Source organism: Nannobrachium achirus (genome assembly GCF_963921795.1).
Source record: "Nannobrachium achirus genome assembly, chromosome: 18".
Taxonomy (NCBI): Eukaryota; Metazoa; Chordata; class Actinopteri; order Myctophiformes; family Myctophidae; genus Nannobrachium; species Nannobrachium achirus.
This window is the reverse complement of record NC_137825.1, coordinates 23,142,423-23,167,329: the sequence shown is the minus strand read 5'-3', so window position 1 is coordinate 23,167,329 and position 24,907 is coordinate 23,142,423. Positions and strand designations below refer to the sequence as shown.

The window sequence follows — 24,907 nt, the reverse complement described above, 5'->3', positions numbered from 1 at the left end:
AAATATTTTTTGTACTTTTACTTGTACTTGTACTTTTTACTTTTACTTTTATACTTAAAGGAGCTATAGTCAACTTTTTCTTGAAAAACGGATGCTAAAATAAAAATAATGTTTCGAAAATATTTTATGAAAAAATAAGCTTCATATATGTGTTTCAATTAAAAAATGACCACAAAAAGCTGAAAAATAATGATAAAATAATCATTTTGGCCCTTTGTTTACATTTACGGGCCCTGTAAATGTAAACAAAGGGCCAAAATGATTATTTTATCATTATTTTTCCGCTTTTTGTGGTCATTTTTTTTTATTGAAACACATATATGAAGCTTATTTTTTTATAACATATTTTCGAAACATTATTTTTATTTTAGCATCCGTTTTTCAAGAAAAAGTTGACTATAGCTCCTTTTAGACAAAATAGACATTTTAACACTATGTACTTTTGATACTTAAGTACATTTAATGAGAGCTACTTTCATACTTTTACTTAAGTAATAATATTATCGGTGACTTTTACTTTTACTTGATTAACTTTCAAGTGGAATATCGGTACTTTTACTTAAGTATGGGTTTCCAGTACTTTATACAACACTGAGGAGGGGGTGATGGGGCTTTCTCAGCCCTCACCCTCTCTTATTCTAGAACCGCCCTCCAAACACACCTCTTCACACATGCCTTCCACTCCACACTTTCTGTTTTTTTTTATCGTCTTTCAGCACCTAGAAAATGCTATATAAGTCTGATTTATTATTATTACACTTATAATAACATTTATTTTATTGTTAATTTCCTTCTATCATAGGCCGTATTCCTGACAGCTTAAGAAACTGCGTCAACAAGGAGTTTTTCATCACCTCAGCACCATGGGGGGTTATGGAACAACCAGGGGTCCACCCTGAGCTAAATGGCGCCGCCTACAGGTAAAACAGGACATAAACTGTACATGTCACTTTTTATTTTTGTATAAAGAAGCCTTTTTTAATGAAGGCTAGCCTGCTTTAGGTTTTCCATTTTGTATATCATCATTAATCCCTGGCATCCCTATTTTGGGCACGTCATTATAGATGGATTTTGTTCTGAAAATAAGCTCACAGGGCTATTTTTCAAGGAGGCTGTAATGACTTTTTACAGCCTCCTTGAGCTGATTTCTTTGAAGATGTCTCATTATATCCTGGAGGAGCCGGAAAAGAAAGTTTTTTTTTTGTGAAACTCCCGAACTAGATCAAATGATCGTGTCTCAGAGGAAGGTCACTAGGTTCACCGTTTGTCATGGTGACAGTTGGGTCTTTTATGCTAACATTTACACACGCTGTCACAACGACTCACACATCATTGTAGTAAATGTCCACATTTTATTTATTTTATAATAAACAAAGGCTCACTGTTCAAATAAAACTATATAGCCTAGACGTAGCATCTTTAATCGATGTGCCATTCCTCCTGTCTACTGTACGTGCTTACAGTCTCTCGATTCCATACTAATCTCTTGAGTGCATTTACATTTGGTCTGTAAATGCCTATTTTCCACTTTACTCATGTGTTGAATAAAAAAGATACATTTAAAAAGTATCAGCTGATCTACAAGCACACAACGCCTCGCAGTGCGAGGCGTTGTGTGCTTGTAGATCTGCTATTTTCACTAGTTTAGTTCATTTTTAAAATGATAAATACAAAACAAACAGTCTTGGACATACAATGTTTCCACCCGACAAGGCGACAACGACGATATACCTCTGTGTAGAGCGCTAGCCACTATAGGGCGAGCGCTAGCCCACCATGATATACCTCTGTGTAGAGACTAGAGCTAGCCGTTATAGGGCGAGCGCTAGCCCACCATGATATGTGCCTCTGTGTAGAGCGCTAGCCGTTATAGGGCGAGCGCTAGCCCACAATGATATGCCTCTGTGTAGAGCACTAGCCGCTATAGGGCGAGCGATAGCCCACCATGATATACCTCTGTGTAGAGCGCTAGCCGCTATAGGGCGAGCGATAGCCCACCATGATATACCTCTGTGTAGAGCGCTAGCCGTTATAGGGCGAGCGCTAGCCCACCATGATATACCTTTGTGTAGAGCGCTAGCCGCTATAGGGCGAGCGCTAGCCCACCATGATATGCGTCTGTTTAGAGCGCTAGCCGCTATAGGGCGAGCGATAGCCCACCATGATATGTGCCTCTGTGTAGAGCGCTAGCCGCTATAGGGCGAGCGCTAGCCCACCATGATATGCGTCTGTGTAGAGCGCTAGCCGTTATAGGGCGAGCGCTAGCCCACCATGATATGCGTCTGTGTAGAGCGCTAGCCGTTATAGGGCGAGCGCTAGCCCACCATGATATACCTCTGTGTAGAGCGCTAGCCGTTATAGGGCGAGCGATAGCCCACCATGATATGTGACTCTGTGTAGAGCGCTAGCCGTTATAGGGCGAGCGATAGCCCACCATGATATGTGACTCTGTGTAGAGTGCTAGCCGTTATAGGGCGAGCGCTAGCCCACCATGATATGCGTCTGTGTAGAGCGCTAGCCGTTATAGGGCGAGCGCTAGCCCACCATGATATGCGTCTGTGTAGAGCGCTAGCCGTTATAGGGCGAGCGCTAGCCCACCATGATATGTGCCTCTGGTGGGGTCTTCCCTGATCTCAGCATGTGCTTCTCTCACACACAGCCAAGTTCAACATCAAACTCTTCCAGCCCTAACAACTGGTGTCCCCCAGGGCCAAATTAATGCCTAGATCAGAAAGCAGGTAAATACGACCAATCCAGGACCTGGATAGACCGACCCCTCTTCACCCCCTGGTCTGCTGTGTGTCAATTCTATCTCCCCACCCCCACCCTTGATACCCTCCTCTCCCCAGTGGTGGAAAGTAACTAAGTACATTTACTCAAGTACTGTACGTAAGTACAAGTTTGAGGTACTTTACTGGAGTATTTCCAATTTTCAATAATTTTACTTCTACGCCACTACATCTCAGAGGCAAATATTGTATTTTTACTCCACTACATTATTTGAAAATGTTAGCAAGCAACTACTGTAGTTACTAGATCTACAAAACATACAACATACTTTTTGCCATTTGAAAATACCGTAGCTGATCTACAAGCTCACAATGCGTTGTGATGCGACACGAGCTTGTAGATCTGCTATTTTCAAAAGATTTTTATACATTTTATGCATTTGAAAACTTGTGAAATGGGACATTCTGCATATTTAGAGTATTTCTATATTGCAGTTGATACTTTTACTTAAAGGAGTAGTTCATCCCCAAAATTACATTTCTTCTATTGATTACTCACATCATGGCTTGAGTTCAATAATATCTTTTTGTATTTGTTGCATTCCTAAGACAATAATTTGATTACAATACATTTAACACCATTGATTCCGGATAGGGACCCAAATGCATTTGGGTCCCCATCCGGGATCCAAATGCATTTTTACCAATTGGGGTAAAAAAAATGTTTTTATTATTATTATTGAACTCAAGGCTCCATGGTGTGAGACTGTGAGTAATCAATAGGACAAAAAAGTAATTTTGGGGGTGAACTACTCCTTTAAGCAAAAATAAATTGTTGTACTTTTCCACCACTGCCTCTCCCTCACCCCCACCCCCATGTTACACCCTTACGCAACCCCCTGACACACTTCTCATTTAGCAACCACTAAGTAGAGATAGGCACCGTGTGGGTTTGGAGTGTTGCATTATAAGCATGGTGTGGTGACATTCAATCTTCTGGGTCCATTCACTCGGATGGAGTCACGGCCTCTCTTGGTTTTCCTCGTCGCGGTCGAAAGGGCCGCGAGCTGTTGGGTTTAAAACCTCAATATTTGGCACCCTTCGCTTTTTCCCCTCTTCTTTTGTTTGAACACTGTTATAGTTGCCCTCCTGTAACATAATATTTTTAGACTCTGTGATCTTTTTTTCCTTTTTTGTGGAGAGGGTCCTAGTCTCTCTTGGTGAAGGGGATGTGGGTTAAGCTTCATTTATACTCTGTTGCACGGCAGCGGCGCTTGCCAAAAAAGAACTGGTACTTTTTGGCGAGCGACACCGTCGCACCACGAAGTATGAATTTTGGCTATAGACGTCATTAGTAACTGGCTTCAGCCACAAACTGCCTCTAACCTTCTCCCAGTGTTTTGCTGGTGTCTGAACCAGGGCTGGACAATATGTCGATATCATATTGATATTGTGATATGAGACTAGATATAATCTGGGATTTGTTGTTGTGGCCTATCCTGTTTTTCGTCTCTTAAAGGACTAGTTCACTCCAAAAAAATATTATTTGCTATCAATTACACACCCCATGAAGCCTTAAATTAATGGAGATTTTTTTTGTTTTGTTTGTTTGTTTTTTGTCGCATTCTTAAGCCAATAATTTGATGACCGGCAGAGTCAAATTATTGGTTTAGGAATGCGGCATAAAATCCATTAACTCAAGGCATCATGGGGTGTGTAATTGATAGAAAACAAGTCATTTTTCAGGGTGAAAAGATGATAATATTATATCACAATATGGATATGACTCATCTGAACCACAGAGCTGAATGGTGGACTAACCTCCAGTCCCCCTGTCCCCCCCAGGTACCCTCCCGGCGTGGTGGGAGTGGCTCCGGGCGGAATGCCAGGAGCGCTGGAGGGCATGGTGCCCGGGGGCGTGCCCATCGCCCACACCCTGCCCTCTGGAACACACCCATCCCAGGCGCCGTCGCCCAACCAGCCATCCAAACAACACGGCGAGACCAGGGAGCACCTCACCGAGCAATAGCAGCAGACATGGATCCTCCACCCTGCCGACGACGACACGCGTCGCAACATCCCAAACAAAATCACCAACTGACAGAACCAAGCGGAAGCAACCCCTCGTCCACACACACACACACACACACACACACACACACACACACACACACACACACACACACACACACACACACACACACACACACACCAACCCACCACAACTGGGACCAAGAGACAGTGAATACACAAAAGGCAGGCTGCCTCGTCTACTCACTCAGCAAAAACATGGGGACCGAGTTGGAAGTGTTCCTCCCCCCCCCCCCCCCTTTCCCACCCCGGGACGGAATTGTACTCTTTACCGTTTTAGTTTTTACTCTCTCTCTCTGTCTCTTTTGGGTTCAGTACCAACTTCTATTCTCTGATAATGATGATGATGATACTTTTTGTTTTTCCTCTGGGACATGCCTGTCATTCTGGGACAAGAGTCTAGTGTATTTCCAGCGCTTTTCGAGGGGGAGAGGGATCGACTTGCCAGCTGCGCAATGAGACTCCGGCCTGCACCTCCTCCTGACCACACACACACACACACACACACACACACACACACACACACACACACACACACACACACACACACACACACACACACACACACCAGCAGAGCTCACAGGAGAAAAAAAGTAGGCCCAACCCTCGACACACCAATGGGAGAACAAGAGAAGAAATAAAAAAAACTTGGACATCATGTGCTACTGGACCTTATACCGCCCTCCCCCCCCAACGTCCCTTTACCTCCCCCCCCTTCCACCTCCTCTTCGAGACCCCTCCTCATGTAACTGGTGTTTGTAATTTAGGTCTGATCAGTCCATTCTGTATTAACGCCTCAGAAGAGAATATTTTTTCCCCTCTCAATCTTCAGTATGTAAGGGCGGAGATAAGACGAAACGTCTGTCGACTTGACATGTATTTATCATTCATCGGACAAACAGTGAAAAAGGAAAAGACAAGATTGCTCACGTGTGTAACGGTAATCTAGAGTGAGTTTTAACCCTTTCCTGACGATGTCGGTTCCAAATGGTGTTTACATGGATGGCGATTTACAGAAAGATACCCCCAGAGGGCGCTGTAATGCTGTGTCTTCATGGGGGGAGGGGGTCACTGAGATCACAGAACATTGTTGTTGCGATGCTTTAGCCAAGAAATCTCAGTAGAACCACCATTGTGTGTACTGAAATCAAGTGTTGTTCAGCATCGCTGAGCCCTCAGAAACACTCGCTCACACTCGTATGTATTTGATTGTAGTCGTTACGTGACTTTTGAGTTCACGTGAATTACGGTAAGAGGGAGGTAGTAGCTCTGAGTGAGGTGACAGACTGTCTTATAATAATAATAATAATAATTCACTACAATATTATATAAAGAAATGTATAACTTTTTGTGAAATGTCACAAAGAAATAGTTTGAAAAACAAAAAAAATTAACTGGAGGAGGGGTGGTCACGTCAGCGCGCCAGCACTCCCGTCGTCACAAGAGGACGCCGCTTCGCTCTTTCCTATCCGTGTGCTGACGAACATTTCTGCTCGCGACAGAAGGACTGTAACATTTCTGACTTTCCGATGTTGATCAACCGAGAGCCACACAAGATTGCGTCTCCCTACCTTGAGCGGCAGCAGGGGTGTCGCACCACATTCTGGGCCCTGGGTACAAGGATTCACTGCAGGGCCCCCCATGAATGTTCTTCATTGGGGGGGGGGGGGGGGGGGTTTACCCATTTAGACCCATTTAGACTGGGAACGCATTATTATGTTTGTGCTTTAACTGTTGAAAAATAGCAGATATACAGCTTGTAGATATGCTATTTTTTGAAAAATCGTGAAAATTTGTGCAAGTCTTTGAATATTTCAAATCCTAAGGTTAAAGCCTTATGTTTCTATGTCAGTGGTGCTCAAACTTTTTCATGTGAAGGACCCCCAAAATGATATGTATTTGGCCATGGACCCCCATCTCAAAAGATTTAGTTCCAGGGACCCCCCAGAAGCTACATTTGAGTTACAAATGTTTGCTTAAAAAATACATATATTCAAATATTTGCACACATTTCACTACTTTTCAAAAATAGCAGATCTACAAGCTCACCGCGCTGTGAGCTTGTATATCTGCTATTTTTTAATAGCTAAAGTATAAAATAATTAAGGCCACTCCACCTTGGGCCCTAGTAACCCAGTCCCATTTTCCCCCCCTTTGTGACGCCCCTGCGTCTCCCTACCTTGAGCGGCGGCGGCGGGGCGCCGTAACTTCACGAACAGGAAAGGGTTAAAGCAGACTTCATTCCTTAAATGACTCAGGAAAACACCTTTTTGCAGATTGTTTATTCCCAACATTTTGTCTCGAGGTAAAAAAAAAAAAGAAGAAAAAATTAATACTAATCTGGGTAGTCTGGATACTTTTCTCTCTTCCCTCATCTACTCCATTGTGGTATTTTTATATACGAGACCATCCCATGTTTTTGGTGTTAAAAAAAGTTTTGAAGAGTCCTGTTAGATTTGTATTGCCTAGTTAAATGTTCCTATAACCATTAGTCCTACGTGATCCACCCTCTCTTTCTCTTTCCCTCTCTATTTCTCTCCTACTTATATTTTCTTTGTTCTATTGAAGGCCAGGTTCTTTGGGGCATATCCTGTACTCTGTAAGAGCAATAGCAAAACTCCATTTGCGCTTTGTTGCACGACCACGTCACCTGGCAAAAAAAACCCCAGATGAATTCCCGGTTTCTTTTCACAGTGCGACGCGGCCGTGCAACAAGGCGTTAAATTAGCCCTTAGTGTCCCACCAATAGCAGAAAGGCAGCCAGCAGTATGTTTTGTTTTTAGTGTGAGTATTTGTATTTGTTTCTTGTACAAGGTGAACATTTAGCATTCAGTGCTGTTCAAATAAAAGATACAATTCTGAGAACCAACTGTCTGTACTGACTGCTTGTTTGCTTGACTGTCGATCTTATGTGGTTTTCAAAGTGCAGTGTCCTGCGGAACACACTACAGTATCTCTAGTCATGTCATCAACATGGATCAACATGTAATTCTTTAACATTTCTATCATCTTCTCCATGTTACTCTTTTAAATATGAGTTGTAATGAGGAGTAGAAGAACTTCAACCAGATTTGAACTCAGAACCTCTGGTTCATGTAGACAGTGTCCCATCACAAAGAGCTAACAAGCTCTTTGAATTTTACCACAGTTATCCATCTTTTCGAAGTGTTCTTCTCCACAAAGGAGTGAAGAGCAGAATGATCTTGGCTGGATTTGAACCTAGGAACTTTGGCTCACATTGACAGCGTTTCAACTCGGGGAGCCACCAAATAATAAAAAAAAAAACTTAAGTGTTCTGAAACGCTTTCATTTCAAGGGCCCACAATTTGTATTGTATTTGGCCACAGACCCCCATGGGAAGAGATGTAGATTTATACAGATTGTTATTTAAAACAGCAACAAAAATTGTATTCCTGTCAAAACGTAAGTCAGGAATTGAACTTATAACCCTCTGTCCCTCAGGAAGATTTTTAGACCAGTGAGTCACTGAGGTTTTCAATATTTTAGCTGGATAATAAGAGAAAAGGTATAGAGTCATGTTTCTATTGTGGTTCCAAAACATTCAAACATCTAGACAAACAACAACAAACCATAGACAAATATGCTGTTATGGGTCTTCTTTTCTTTTGTAACTGTTTGTTGTTCGTCTAATAAGAAAAAAGATTACTATAATTCAAGCAGCCATTAGCTCAATGAGTTAGGATGTAGAGCTAATGATTGTATAGGCTGTGGGTTCAATCCCCACCAAAGATCTTACTTTAAAGACTAATTTCCAGCACAATAACCTCAAAAACAGTACATAAAGCAGTATGAGACAATCTCGCCATGCTGGCGCAGCGGACTAGTAGTGCGGTCTGTGAAGTGGAAAGAATACCTTTAATGGGTTGGTTCAAATTTGGCTGTGGTCGGGGTCCGCTTGGGTGTGTAAAAATATCACAAGTAAATGTTTGAATAAACGTTTATTTACATAGAAAATAGGAGGAATTTGACTTATTTCAAGCTTACCTATAAAATCATCATCATCATCATCATCATCATCATCATCATCATCACCACCACCACCACCAATAACGATTACACTAGGCCTATACAGCCTAGTGAGTGTTTTAACAAGGTATGATGATGATATGAGTGAGAGGCTGAGCTGCGCCTAGAGCTGCGAGCCTGCGACGCAAAAAGACAGACCATACGTCTTGCTGTAACGCCGCAAAGCGGCCGCATTTCGACCCCGCGACGTCTCATTAGACGTCCACGGGCTCATAGCAAACAGGCAAAATGTGTCCTGAGACCTCGAAACACCGTCCGTCTTCTGGCAGCGCAGATGTCGAAACAACGTCCGTCTTCCGCAAAATGCAGCGCACGTACGTGGAGCAAGCACGCACGCACGCACGCACGCACGCACGCACGCACACACACACACACACACACACACACACACACACACACACACACACACACACACACACACACACACATTATATGAGATACTTTAATGGTTTCCTGTGGAAATAAGCTTAGTCTTTTCATGGATCTCCTTTTAGTAGACCTTGTACCAGTGAACTGTACCGTCATGAAACTGTACCTTTTCCTATGCAAACTTCTAATAAAGTCTTCAATCAATCAAACAAACACACACACACACACACACACACACACACACACACACACACACACACACACACACACACACACACACACACACACACACACACAGCAACTTAGGTGATAGAGAGGGCCTGGGCCACTATATTTTACACTACTGTCAACCTCTCATCTCCAGTACAAGCTCAAAACGCGTTGCGCTGACACGTTTTGAGCTTGTAGATCTGCTATTTTTGCTACTTTGGAATTGGAATCCTGAATTATTTTGTTTTGTTATTCTTTTAATTGGAATCCTTATATCTAACATTTTGATTTAATTTGCATTTAGTTAGGCCTATATTACTTCAGGGCTGCCAACATTGGACTGTCAGAATCCAGGAGATTAGAATGTTAACTTTACTAACTGACGGCTAAGATAAAAGGACACATTTACAAAGTGTTGTAGTGATGGTGATGTCTAATCATCAGGCTCTATGCACAGAGATTCCATGTTCAAATCCCAGTCTTCAACAACGCCATAGCCCAAACCACACCAATGTCATGCAACTCCTTGCAAGAAGTTGCAACAAAACTATTTTGAACCATGAGTTAAAGTGGTACTAAAATTGGCTTGAATGGATTCCAAGGGCATTTTGGTAATGTATCTGAAATGGCTTGGAATTAGATGTAGTCAGAACATGAAATTTAAATATCCAAGGGGTTACTTAGGCTAAACCTTAAATACAACTATAATATTTAAATAAGATATGTGTGATATAAGCATGGTGGGGCCCCTTTAAAAACGTACACGAGTAGTTTCAATGAGTTAAAGGAGTAATCATGGTTATGATATGGGCCTTATTGCCAGGGGATTCCCAGTTCAATCCCAGCAAGAGTATTCTAATAATATGACATGATTTATATGGCAATAGAAGACCCAGTTGGTGCAGTGGTTAAGACATTGAATTAGCAACTTTAAAGTTCTTGGTTCAAACCCAGCATAGATAGCTGCCAGCGTTTACGTTGCTCATGCACCTTTATCTAATCGTTTAGTGAAAAATATGCAAGAGGAATCACAAAGAGTTAACCTTGATGGGGTAGTGGTTATGATATGGGACTCATTGCCAGAAGGTTGTTGGTTCAGTCCCAGCAAGGATCTTTAGTTTAGTTGTACCTGCCTCTTTTACCCTAGTCTAATCTTTTAATCAAGAACTTGTGGGTGAGCAGAAGATCAATCCTTGGTGGAGTAGTGGTCAAAGTACAGGTATCATCATCTGAAGATTGTGGGTTCAAAGCCAGTAGGTGTATTTTTCAAGTTTGAACCGGCATTACCACAAACAAAACTATTTGTTGTTTATTTCCTTTCTTTATTTCCTCTTTTTATCTGGATTTTTATGCAGTTTTGCACCTTTATCTAATCTTTTAGTGAAAAACATGCAAGAGGATTCACAAAGAGTTAACCTTGATGGAGTAGTGGTTATGTTACGGGACTCATTGCCAGAAGGTTGTTGGTTCAATCCCAGCAAGGGTCTTTAGTTTAGTTTTACCTGCCTTTATCTAATCTTTTAGTGAAAAACATGCAAGAGGATTCACAAAGAGTTAACCTTGATGGAGTAGTGGTTATGATACGGGACTCATTGCCAGAAGGTTGGTTCAATCCCAGCAAGGATCTTTAGTTTAGTTGTACCTGCCTCTTTTACCCTAGTCTAATCTTTTAATCAAGAACTTGTGAGGGAGCAGAAGACCAATCCTTGGTGGAGTAGTGGTTATGATACGGGACTCATTGCCAGAAGGTTGTTGGTTTGATCCCAGCAAGGATCTTTAGTTTAGTTTTACCTGCCTTTATCTAATCTTTTAGTGAAAAACATGCAAGAGGATTCACAAAGAGTTAACCTTGATGGAGTAGTGGTTATGTTACGGGATTCATTGCCAGAAGGTTGTTGGTTCAATCCCAGCAAGGATCTTTAGTTTCGTTTTACCTGCCTTTATTTAATCTTTTAGTGAAAAACATGCAAGAGGATTCACAAAGAGTTAACCTTGATGGAGTAGTGGTTATGATACGGGACTCATTGCCAGAAGGTTGTTGGTTCAATCCCAGCAAGGATCTTTAGTTTAGTTGTACCGGCCTCTTTTACCCTAGTCTAATCTTTTAATCAAGATCTTGTGAGGGAGCAGAAGACCAATCCTTGGTGGAGTAGTGGTTATGATGCGGGACTCATTGCCAGAAGGTTGTTGGTTTGATCCCAGCAAGGATCTTTAGTTTAGTTTTACCTGCCTTTATCTAATCTTTTAGTGAAAAACATGCAAGAAGATTCACAAAGAGTTAACCTTGATGGAGTAGTGGTTATGATACGGGACTCATTGCTAGAAGGTTGTTGGTTCAATCCCAGCAAGGATCTTTAGTTTAGTTGTACCTGCCTCTTTTACCCTAGTCTAATCTTTTAATCAAGAACTTGTGAGGGAGCAGAAGACCAATCCTTGGTGGAGTAGTGGTCAAAGTAAAGGTTCCATCATCTGAAGGTTGTGGGTTCAAAGCCACCAGGTGTATTTTTCAAAGCCACCAGGTGTATTTTTCAAGTTTGAACCGGCATTACCACAAACAAAACCATTTGTTTATTTCCTCTTTCTTTATTTCCTCTTTTTACCTGAAACTTGTATGCAGTGGCTTGCAATCAGGATGATTGGTGGCTCTAGTAAGAGACTACAACCTGTGCAAATCTTCATGGAGTAGTGGTAAAGGTGAATGCCTTGTAGCCAGAAGGTTACTAGTTCAAACCTGCCAAGAATGTTGCTCAAAGTTTTAGCTGGCTCCTATACCCTCAACTAATCTTCACTTAAAATTGTGCAAGAGAACCAAAGCTGTATGAGCCATGGTGGTGCAGTGGAGTAGACACAGTGCTATCAAGCAAGAGGTTCCTGGTTCAAACCCAGCTTAGGGATTCATCAAAGTTTTACCTGGCTCTTGTACCTTTACCTCTGATCTTTCAGTTAAGAACGTGCAAGAGAACAGATTAAGTAAGAACCACAGTGGCACAGTGGTTAAGAAAATTGCCTCACAATTCCAAGACTGTGAGTTCAAACCTCACCAGTGGTGAAGGTAAAGATCGAAAGAGGGAAAATCACGAAAGATGAACAAGGCAAAATCATGTAAAGAAAGCCACGGAAGATGGTATGGAAAAAGCTGAAACAAGGCAAACTCGTGTAAAGAAAACCCCGAAAGATGGTATGGAAAGCTGAAAGATAGTTCAAGGGACAATTGTGCAAAGAAAAACCCGAAAGATAATCCAATGGAAATTCCCAAAAGGCAAACCCCTGAAAGTTGGTAAAAGACAGTAACCATCAGAATCTACGATGTGAGACCCCGAAAGCAACAACTGAAGTTGAGCAGGTGCAGACGAAAGGAGACAGAGACAGAGGCGGTGACAGAATGCAACAAATATTTTTTTTTAATTCATTTTAAGCCCCTCCCTCTACCACCTGAGAGAGGCAGGCTCTTCTTATGGACAAAAAGTTAAAGCTGCTATTGCCTGGATTCAAACCCCCAACCTTTTGCTTACGAGTCCTGTGCTTTACCATTACACCACCAGGTCTTTCACTGAACTAATATTTCAGGTCATATTTAAAGTCGAAGCAAGAGACATAAAAATATTTAAATATTCACATATTTAATGTTGTGTTCTGTTTTTTCCATCATAAAACTCATTGGAGAAAGGTGCTATATAAATGCACCTTTTATATATAAATAACTTGATAAGTTACCAAAAATAGAAAAGTAATTTTCTAATCAAACAAAAGATTAGCTCTTGGGTTTTTACATACATTTTGGTCTTTACATTAAAATAATGAATGGCTATAAAGTTTCAGGCGGTGTCATACTACACCCAAATGTTTCAATGTTTAACTGAAAAAATATCACTCATGGCATGCAGCATATCACATTAATGAACAATTATAAGCTGAGCCACATAGTTATCAACTGCATTCAGTTTTTTAACTGATTCTAGACAGCATTCTGCCTGTTTGACTTGAAACCTCTTAAAATAGATTCCAACCACTTCCATTCCATGTTTTTGTGACAACATAAAAACCTCACCTCATTAATAATAAAGGCTATGCGCATGCATAAAGTGAATGGCAAATTGAGTGGCAAATCGAGTGTCAATGTGAGTGGCAAAGTGAGTTTAACATTGTTTAACTTTGTTTAATGCAATCAGATAGGACCTTTCTGTTTGGATGTATGGGCTGTCAAGGCCAGAAAGTAGTCTTTGCCACTCAATAGGCGTTCCCGCATAACCTCCGGGTATGATGATGATGTCACGTTTCCGCATAACTTCCGGGTATGATGATGATGTCACGCACATACCCTCTAAATATAGTAAAAAAAAACTCAGATCATAGGACAGAACATATACTGTAATAATACTATCAAAAACATGAACCTAACTAACCCTATGTCGTCAAAAAACACGACAAGGTGGGTTTTGATTTAATTTCTTTATTGACACAAATGTATATTAATAAAAGCCTGTCAAAAGGATTTCCATTGAGTAGTGTGTGTGTGTGTGTGTGTGTGTGTGTGTGTGTGTGTGTGTGTGTGTGTGTGTGTGTGTGCGCGCGCGTGTGTGTGTGCGCGTGTGCGTGCGTGCGTGCATCTGTTGGGAGGAGAGCAGATATAATTATTACAGGAAAACAAAATCAATAATAATATATTAATTAATAACATTTCCAATTAACCATTTAATTAAAATAACATTAACAATATGGGCGTATGGAACCCGTTTTTAATGATCAAAATAGTGGTGTTAAGGGCAGTTCACACTGAGCACTATAAAATACAATGGTGAACCGTGTGAATGGCCCTTTGATGTTAGGGTAAATTCTTGTGGTGTTAGGTTAACTTGGTATGGTGTGTGGGTTAAATTCCTACCCTCCGGTAACACTCTAACATGGTGTGGTCTAGGACAGGGGTCTTCAATGTTTTCAGGCCAAGGACCCCTTAGTTGAGAGAGAGATGAAGCAGGGACCCCCACAACCTTTTCATAGATTCCATATAGTTTCATCGGTTGACAGCACAATCATCAGTGTATTTTGGATTCATGTTAATATGTGTTTTCAGATATTTAACCACTTAAACCGTCAATAATGAATAAACTTGACCTTTCACTCTGTACTCAGTCTGCTCTTTTTCCCCTCTACACCAAACCTCTTTGCCAAAAATAGCCAATCTACAAGCTCGCAACGCCTCGCACTACATCTACTATTTTTGGCTAAAGTTCTCAGAATATGGACGCTAGGGTTCAAGTGGTTAATATAGAAAAGGAGGAAAAACTTTTTTATCACACTAAGATTTGGAGGACCCCCTGTAGTAACTCTGAGGACCCCCTAGGGGTCCCGGACCCCCTGTTGAAGACGCCTGGTCTAGGATATATTTGTATGGTGTGTTGGTTAAATTCCTACCCCCTGGTAACACTCTAACAGGATGTGGTCTAGTTGTATGGTGTGTGGGTGAAATTCATACCCTCTGATAACACTAACATGGTGTGGTCTAGTAGAGAAGGTGAAGTTCTCTTCATCAGGATCCTGATCCACTCCCTCAACAATGGATCCACCCTGAAGGTCAAACACAAAGGTCATTAACTGATGCAAAGTTATATTTATAATCCATTTATTTCAACAGTAGAATAATGATCAGATACAATAGCTATAGACAGTTATATCTAGAATCCATCCAAGGACAAATTGTATAGTATAATTACACAGGATTCCTTGTTCCCTGTTGTCTCAATCTGAAGGGGTCAGAAAAAGGGTACTTTGTTGATTTTCTTTTACCTTGCACGTCTGGTTACATTTGGTAATGTGAGTTATTTGTGTTTTGTTCTTGAAAAACGGATGCTAAAATAAAAATAATGTTTCGATAATATTTTATAAAAAAATAAGCTTCATATATGTGTTTCTATTCAAAGATGACCACAAAAAGCGTAAAATAATGATAAAATAATAATTTTGGCCATTGTCAGACCGACACTTTGTTTACATTCTAGTATATAGACTAGGATGTAAACAAAGTGTCGGCCCCACAATTCAAAAAGTTGACTATAGCTCCTTTAAATATTGATGTATGATGATAGTTATGGTCCGACCAAAAGCACATTTTGTCAGGAGATATAGTCCGCCCTTTGGTGTTTTCATATTTTCTAATGTGGCCCCTTTGAAAAAGGTTTGGACCCCCCTGATTCTAAATCAACGTCAAATCTTAATGGGAGGAGAACGGCCCTGTGTGAGTGATTCAGATCTTAACTCTAAAGTACGCCTCTGTTGAAAGAAGTTATAACTCACATTCAATTATAATCGGTGACCTGCTGCCATTTGCTATACAGCACAGTAGCATATACATAGAACACTCACAGCCATGGTTTTACTTTGTTTTAGTGAAATAGTCTGATAACAACAAAATTATGCTCAATTTGGGGCAGAGGTTCTTCCTTGACCTACTGGGAGTGCATGCAAAGTTTGAGCTGCACTCGCACACGTGCACACAGCGTGAAGTGAGCGGTGCTATTTATGAGTTAATTTCATTAATGTCCCGCAAAGATTGGCCAATGTGACCCTGCCTGGGCGTACAACACACATTGAGCGTTTGTGCCAAGATGTAGGCCAGATGTAGGCCACGCTTCAGAGCCCGGACAAAGCCAGATGTAGGAGCTTAGCTCCTTCCAGGAGCACGCTTATAAACAACATCTGTCCCATCTGCACTGGGGCCGTAACGCTACCCCACTGATATAACAAACATGATATGATATGATATGATATGATATAGTACTTTATTGTCAGTTCACACTGAAATTTGTCTTGCGACACAGCGGCCATGTATGCGACAACATATATACTAACACAATGACACAAAGGAACAAAGACAGGATTACATACATAAGGATAATACAGAGAAAGAGCAATGTCCACCACCTAGCCTACCTCTGGCCAAACTCCTGATTAAGCCTTAAAGTCGACTGATGGACAAAGGTCTTAGTCTGACCTTATTGTATGTTGGAAGTAACACTGTATCTCCTCTCCTTCCTGAAGGCAGCAACCTACAGTATATTCTCTATGCAACACATGGCTACTCTTAGAGGTAATATTTCTTGCCAACCTTAGAATGCTGTTATCGTACGTAGTCGTATATAGCCTCTGCAGTGGTTGTCCAACTATCTTTGAACAAATGTTCAGTTGTTGCAGCAGTTGTGACTTTAGGGATGCAGACAATCATCCATACCAAGTGGTACTACAGTACTGAAGAACACTCATGCTAACAGAAGTGAAAAACATAAGAAGAATCTGTCTACTAGCACCAAATGATCTTAAACGGCGAAGGAAGTAGATTCTTTGCTTTGTTTTCTTACACACTGATTCAATCTGAGCATTTGTGCCAAGATGTAGGCCATCACAGTCAAACAATAGATTAAAACCTACATCAGTGACATTACAATGAAGGTATTTAGCAGACAATCGTCCATCCAGAGCGACTTACATTAAACAAGGTAAACACATAGGCCTACAGCACATAGAATGCAGAGAGATAGTGTAGTGCCTCAGTAAACTATAGGATCACATACTGTAGAGGGGGTCACAAACAATATAGGCTAGGAACCCATTTTGTTTATTTTTTTTACATTAGCCAGTTAATAACTTAACCAGCATCCCTATTCTAGTGCGAACATTCGCCAAAAATAGCCAATTTACAAGCTCACAACACGTCGCAGTGATTTGGTGAAGAGGGGAAAACCAATGTCAGAACCAATACAAGTAGCCAAAGGTCATGTTAAATGTCTGAAAATACACATGAACATCAATCCAACACAACAAAGATGACAGTGCTGTCAAACAAGTCTATGAAATCCATCAGAAGGTTTGATCTGTACACTGAAACTATAGGATAGCAGGTAAACAATGAACCTAGCATCAGTCTGAATAACATGCTTTCTAAATGACAATTCTAACATTGTGGTCAAGAAAAACAAGCCTAAGTAAGAAAAACACAAGAATGACCAGCATATGTACAGTACATCTGCATGGTCGTCATATCTACAGTAGGTCAGTCACTAACATCAATCCAGCACAATGTGGATTCTTCTTCTCCTCCAGGCTAGTTTTAGACCGTGAGCTAGCACCGTACATATGGGGTCATCGGTACCATCTGGGGGGATTAATTCTCATAGTGATTTTTGGGAAGGTATACACCCCTAGTACTAGGAAAAATGTGATAGCCTTGCAGTGGAGGTAGCTTTTTGTGTGTTATCACTCCTTTTATAACCACATGCCAAAACACAGTTTTCAAAATCCGAATGGAACATTCTACTTCAAACTGATGGTTCTCTCTTAATATTGACCCTATCTCTTTGAAAAATGGTTGGGATAAAGCTCAGACTATATATTCTTCACTAATGTTGTTAACATTTGCATATCTATAATTGTTTTTTATTACAGGCAGTGACAACATAGTGACTATAATTATGACATAATCCTCTGTGAACCATGGCTCCACATTATTTGGTCATCAGTACCGTCTGGGGGGAACGATTCTCATAGTGATTTTTGGGAAGGTATACATCCCTAGTATTAGGAAAAATGTGATAGCCTTGCATCTGTGGTAGCTTTCTGTGTGTTATCACTCCATTTATAACAACATGCAAAAAAAATAATAATCAAAATCCGAATGGAACATTCTACTTCAAACTGATGGTTGGTTCTCTCTTATTATTCATCATATCTCTTTGAAAAATGGTTGGGATAAAGTTCAGACTATATATATATTGTCCAGTAAGGTGGTTAAAATTTGCATATCTAGAATTGTTCTTTATTACAGGCAGTGACATATAGTGACTAATTATGACATAATACACCAGGGCCCCAAATTTGGGGTCATCGGTACCATCTGGGAGGGAATGATTCTCATATTGACTTTTGGGAAGGTATACATCCCTAGTAGGACTAGGACATATGTGAGAGCCTTGCATCTGGGGTAGCTTTCTGTGTGTTATCACTTCATCTATAATCACATGCCAAAACACAGTTTTCAAAATCCAAATTAAGCATTCTACTTCAAACTGATGATTCTCCCTTAGTATTGATGCTCTGTCTTTGAAAAATGGCAAGGATAAAGCTCAGACTATATATTTTTCATAAAAGTTGTTAAAAGTAGCATCTCTAGAAATTGTATCTATTACAGGCAGTGACAACATACTGTACTGTAGTGTAGTGACTACATTACATAAGATGTACTTTTGTTTTCATGAAAGATGTAACACAAAGGGTTCCTTAAACCATGTTTACATACATATATTCTAAGGAAATGTATTGTGAAATGTATTAAACAAAATATAGTGCAAGTGTGTAAGAAAATATCCAAAATGCTCACTATTTGATCCACTTGTCCTAGTATAGAAATCCTGGGTACTCTAATTTCTTGGTTTTCATATGTGTAGAATCCATACCTCACATGTTAAAGGTCAGGTCAAGGTAACATTTGACCACTGGGAGAACAACACATAGAAACAACTTGATGAATATTCATCTTTCACTTAACAAATAGAAACAACTTGATGAATATTCATCTTTCACTTAATAAAGTGTTTGTGAAACTGTCATTAACATGACACAGAACTGGCATTAATAATAATAATAATAATAGTAACATTATATAATAACATGGCAATATGTATCTTTTGCAACTACATCTGTATTCTCCAACTCATAATCAGGATCGGAAAGTCCACCCACCACATCCTCCTGGCCTTCAACCTCCTGACTGGCACACAGTAAGGATGTAAGGATGAGGTTCCAGAGGTGGCTGCATCAGGGTCATAGGAATTAAGTCTTTGTGATGTCTGCCTCATCATGACTAAATGCAGTGGCCTATCTATCACCAGCACTGAAGGTGTCCACCATGCTCAACAGCTTCTGCTCTGTTCTTGCTCTTCAGGATGACATCTTATGTGGTTAAAGGATATTACCATGCACATTGTTGGGGACATTTACCAATAATGGGATTGAAGAGATGAGGGCAGTGATCTTTCTGTGTGTGGATACACCCCGATATTTTACAACCAAGACACACCAGAGCTTAGACTCCCTACTACTGTTACTGCACATTTTGGGTAGGCATCAGTCAACTCTACCCTCATGCGTCATGACAGCATCATTCCTGCTCTTTATGGCAGTCTGCTCCCCAGACTGGTGAGCAGAGACAGTGATCCAGAATCAATTATGGTGCTGACAGACAAGTTCTAGCTTAACCTCTATGGCATGGAGACCATGCATCTCAGCAGGCACTGGGTGAGATATCAAGCATATTGCACATGGCCAGCACGGAAGAAGCACTTCATCATGTGTGTCATGAGAGAAAAGGTGACAACCTATTGACATGGTGTCTCCCTGCATGTTCAAACTGGTGAATGGGAAGTATACAGTAGGAAGAATTAAGTTGTCTACCCAAAGTCAGCCAGTCGGATGCACAGTGTCCAGGTAGACTGCTGCTATATCTGTTCAAATGTCTTTGGTCTAGTTGATACAGTGCAGCTGATACACTCAAGACTATTACCACTGAACTTGCCTGTCAGCCCTCCATATGCAAACACATGTATTTCCAGCGCTGAACTTTGCAACAGTATTGCAATGCAGCTGAGGAATGACTGTATAACATGTCAATTGTGAGGTGAACACTCTACATGTCAACCAGTGACCATAGCTGCTGCCTGCTTGGACACCTGGATAAGGAGTGATAAGATGTGAGAGACCTTAACCTGACCTTTAGCACATAGGCCTAAGACTGAATGGCAATTGAATACGGTATATAACTGTAATCTACACCTATGCCCCCCAGGTACCCATTTGAATCACCATAAGTTCACAGATTCCCTCACACAACTGAAATGCAATTTGTTATTTTTAACAAAATGTTGTACAATCATTGGATCATTGCAATACAATGGATTTGGCAATAAATCATTAACTGATGGTAATTTCACTGATTCAGCCACATTCATTGAACCCTAAAACCTTGGGTTAGATAACCAATACCACCTTTCTATAGGTTGTAGTATCATAACACTATTTAAGCTCCAGGCAGCCATCTTGGACGCCATCTTGAAAATGATGGCTTTATAAGACATATAAATTCCTACATCTTTAGTGTGTTCTTAAGCATGCCTAGAGGTACCAGAACTAGTTGAAAAACCTTTTATATAGGGGGGTTAAGTAGTATGTTTTCATAAATTGATCCAAGTAATGTTCGCCTAGTGTTATAAAATAAAATGCATGATAGCACCCATAAAGCTACCTCTGGTGCAAGGCTATCACATATTTTCTAACTCTAGACATGTATACCATGACAAAAATCACTATGAGCATTAATCCCCTCAGTTGGTACCGACCAACCCCAGTGGCTTACGGTCTATTTGTTAGTCCAGTGGTTCTCACCTGTGACACCCAAAATAATCATATTTGAACTGGGGACCCCCCACCCTGACAAGCAAGTGGAATTGCAGGAGTTGAAGCATTACATTTAGTTTGACTCGGTATTAAATATTGTGAAAATAGCTGATCGACAAGCTCAAAACGCTGCAAGAAATTGTGAGCTTGTAGATCGGACATTTTCAAAATGTTTGCCTCTTTCTTATATTGACAATTTGGCCAATGTTTGACCAGTTTTTATACTATAGTTAATTAATTTTGCACCTGTCACCGTGGAGTATTAGGCGGGAGGAGTAGGACGAAAGCTCTGCCTCTAGTTATCAACTGGCATAATACAAGTGAGCTTGTAGATCGGCTATTTTCACAATATTTATCTGTGGAACCGAGTCAAACTAAATGTAATGCCTGCAATTCCAACGAAGTGCTTGTCAGGGTGGTGGGGGCCCCAGTTGATTATTTGAGGTTTGCAGCCTGAAAAGTTAGGGAACCCTTGAGATAGAGTCTGCGATGTGTGCCTTGAATGGTGTTGGAACGGAAGTCACCAGAGATGGAAACAGAGAGATCCTGCATGGGGCAGGACTTACCTGGGAAGAAGAGAAGCTCAGTCTTGTCTGGGTTCAGCTTATGGTGGCGAGAAGAAAACATTCAATGTGAGATATCAGCCAGACATGCAGCGATGCGAGTGGTAGAGGAGTGGAGAGAGAAAGGGAAGAGAAATCAACTAATTAGGTCGCATTTAACCATGAGACATATTGCAGCTTGTCTCTGTCTGTCTGTCTGTCTGTCTGTCTGTCTGTCTGTCTGTCTGTGTCAGTCAGTCCACATTTTTACAGTCTATGGGTTGGTTCCCTTGTCACTGTGACATCACAGGTGATATCACAGGTGACATCACCTATGTAAAAGTCCATATATGGATATTCCCCAGAATCCCTTTTATGCCCATATATGAAGATCCCTGATGTCATCGATATATATCACTGGCCATTGGCCAGATGGCCAAGACATGGCCCATATCTGTGTGGCTAGTTCAGATAGGGATCTCCATGTATGGGCATACAATATATTGTATGTATTTGGATACATATTATTATTAATAAAGAATAAAATAAAAGGTCCATAGATGGGCATTCCCAGAAACAAAATCCCTTTTATGCCTATATATGGAGATTTCTGATGTCATTAATCCCAGGCCCTAACTGGCCCAAGAGCCTTTAGGTCGCATGTCGCCCTGAGGCGTCTTTCTAGTATGAAAACCTGCAGATCATGTGAGTGCGTGCATGCGTCAGTCGGTCCGTCACGCGCCATATGTGGCCAAGACAGTCCCTTTTATGCCCATATATGGAGGTCCCTGATGTCATCAAGCCCATATCTGGGAATGCCCATATATGGATATATTGTGTAAGTCTCTGTTGTTTCAGCCCAACCTCACTTCTCGCCATTAGAGTTTCTTACTGGTAGTAAGGAGTATAAGGATCAGATCCTAGATCAGTGTCACCATCATGACATTTCACTTTTGATTGTCATACAAATAATTGCACAACAACTTTAATTTAATTTGTCCTTGGAAGGAATATATCAATTATAGGGCATATTTAATAATGTTATAGTAAAAATTAAAAGTAGTGGAAATAGCCGATCTACAAGCTCACAACGTGTCGCATTGCAATGCATTGTGAGCTTATAGATCAGATATACATGGCTATATATTTTGCAACATGGAGACGATTATGATGGCGATTATATCATAATTGTGACATGCCTATCAGTGACATTTCATCCAACCAATAGTAAAAAAAAAAACAATAACAATAATCAAACGGACTGATTTACCTATCATTAAAGCAGCATCATACATGTAAGAAAGAATGAGTGAATCACTCTGCTTTCATTTCAAAAAATGATTCTAACATGAAGGACACATCCAGTCCAAAGGAACATTTATTTTTGTAGTTAGCTTCACAAACTACCTTTGTTTTTGTCCTGATTGCTTGTTGGGAGTTGATTTGAAATCCACAATGAAAGTATTGTCTGTGCTCACAGTTCCTCTGAACTGAAAACTTTAGACAGATTGCTGCCTGCCTGCAAGCAGTACCCCAACAAGATGAGTTTGGGTGAGCTGGAGAACACAGTACTTCTGACTGTCTGTCTATACCTGGATCCTCTGGTATGCAGTAACAATCCTTGATCACCTCTACTCTACTGCACAGCTTTGGTAGCAGGTCCTATGGCACACTATCTAAATCACCACAACACTGTTAAAGGTCCCACTGTAGTCCTAGATTGGCTGTGATATTCTTTTAATTTATGCATTTCATATACAGCATAAAGCCATAGATCACTCCTATGCCCTCATGTGTCTGTGATATTGTGAAATGTAAGTGATATCATCACAGACATTCTAGGGCTGAACTTGTCTGATAGCGTCCATACTCACTCAGAAACCTGTTGAAATGTCTCCCACACTCTCTTCTCCTCCAGCCAAAGTCCATCTAGTAGGCTAGTTATTAATGTCAGCTGTGGTAGAAATACTGAAACCCAGCTCCAAACACACTAACATGCTGATATATCCACACTGGTATTTATTATCCCTGGTCAGTTTTCAGTAGTTTCTCTAACTGTCAGATTGTTTTTCTTCCTGCATCTTTTAGCCCCACCCCCTCTTGTACCTGCTAGGAGGTTGTCTAGAGTTGATTGACACCTGGATACCCAATGACATGATCATGATCCATGATCTTGTTATAAATCTAAAGGCCCATTCCCACTGGGCCAGATAACAGATAAAAAATATCTTTTCCTAATATTTTTCCATTCAAAGTGGATGGTAGATACAGATAAAAAAAATATCTACCACAGATACTTTTATCTGTGGCAAATATTGTTTTTATCTGTATCTACCATCCACTTTGAATGGAAAAATATCTGGAGAAAGAGATTTTTTTTTATCTGTTATCTGGCCCAGTGGGAATGGGCCTTAACACATATATGACCAAGTAGCTGCATGTCTGCTCCCTAGTGGACCTGGTGCTTTAGACAACTGGTTAGTGCAGCTGTCAGTGAAATGACAAAACTCTTGTCTTTGATGTTCTCAAGGTTAAGATATCAAACACTCTGACAACATTTAAAGTGTCATTAATATGAAAATAATAATACTAGTAGATTGGAATGTAACAGGGAGGCTAAAATATCCTGCGCTCCATTTATGTTAAGTTAGTAAATCAATATGCTCATCTGCTATTTGTTGGGCTTGAGTTTATGATTTAACCTTTTTTGACACATCTATATATAAAAGAAAAGAGTTGAAATAATTTGTTTTCCTGTTCTTTTTTCACATAAACATCACCATTGGATCCTATTGTTTAGTATTACAATGCCATTGGCCACGATATTTGCATATAAATACCCCCCAGAGAGGCCGATATTCACACCCCCCACAGAGGCTGACATTCCAGAGTCTGGACCAACAACATCTCACTTTTTCACTGAAGTTATTCCTCACAAAAAATGTCTGTAATATTTTTTGGCGATCATTAGAATGTCTATAACATGTACATATGTTATTGTGAAAAATATCCCCAAAATGCAAATTAGAGCATGATTTATGATTCATGAATTATGGCTATAAAACCTTACAAAAACGTTAAAAAAAGAAAAAAATGTGTGTGTGTGTGTGTGTGTATATATATATATATATATATATATATATATATATATTACAGCTAGACGTCTGTGCTGCTTTTGAAGTTGTCCTATCAGTCTTCAAAGTAAAGAACTAATATAGCTTGTTTAGCTGAACACTGGGCAGCGCAGCACAGCCCCGGTATGTAGAGTGAGAGTGGTTTGTGGTAAATAAGAAAGTGCATTCCTTCAATTTGAAATCCAACTAGTGTCATAGAACATGTTCAGTCACAAGGGGGCGCTCTGTACCAAGACGATCTGACGAGTAGCCTATGCAAGAAAATGTATTCCAGGTTTAAAATTCTAAATGTACTTACCATGTACAAAACAGACACACACACACACACTAGACAATTTGCCCTATA

At 40.5% G+C, this 24,907-nt stretch overlaps 1 protein-coding gene across 2 annotated transcripts in view; it reads left to right on the top strand.

The window, feature by feature from the left end:
- The window catches only part of ctbp2l (C-terminal binding protein 2, like), a 161,188-nt gene extending 155,788 nt beyond the window's left edge, over positions 1 to 5,400 (top strand). Inside the window, exons 9-11 of one of the 2 annotated variants that reach the window (XM_080746937.1) lie at positions 803 to 920; positions 2,660 to 2,738; positions 4,575 to 4,712. In XM_080746937.1, coding sequence (XP_080603063.1) covers positions 803 to 920; positions 2,660 to 2,726 — 185 coding nt within the window. In that variant the 3' untranslated portion in view covers positions 2,727 to 2,738; positions 4,575 to 4,712. Of the gene's footprint in view, positions 1 to 802; positions 921 to 2,659; positions 2,739 to 4,574 lie in introns of both variants that reach the window. The other variant, XM_080746936.1, reaches the window with a different exon arrangement.
- Positions 5,401 to 24,907: the final 19,507 nt, after the last annotated feature.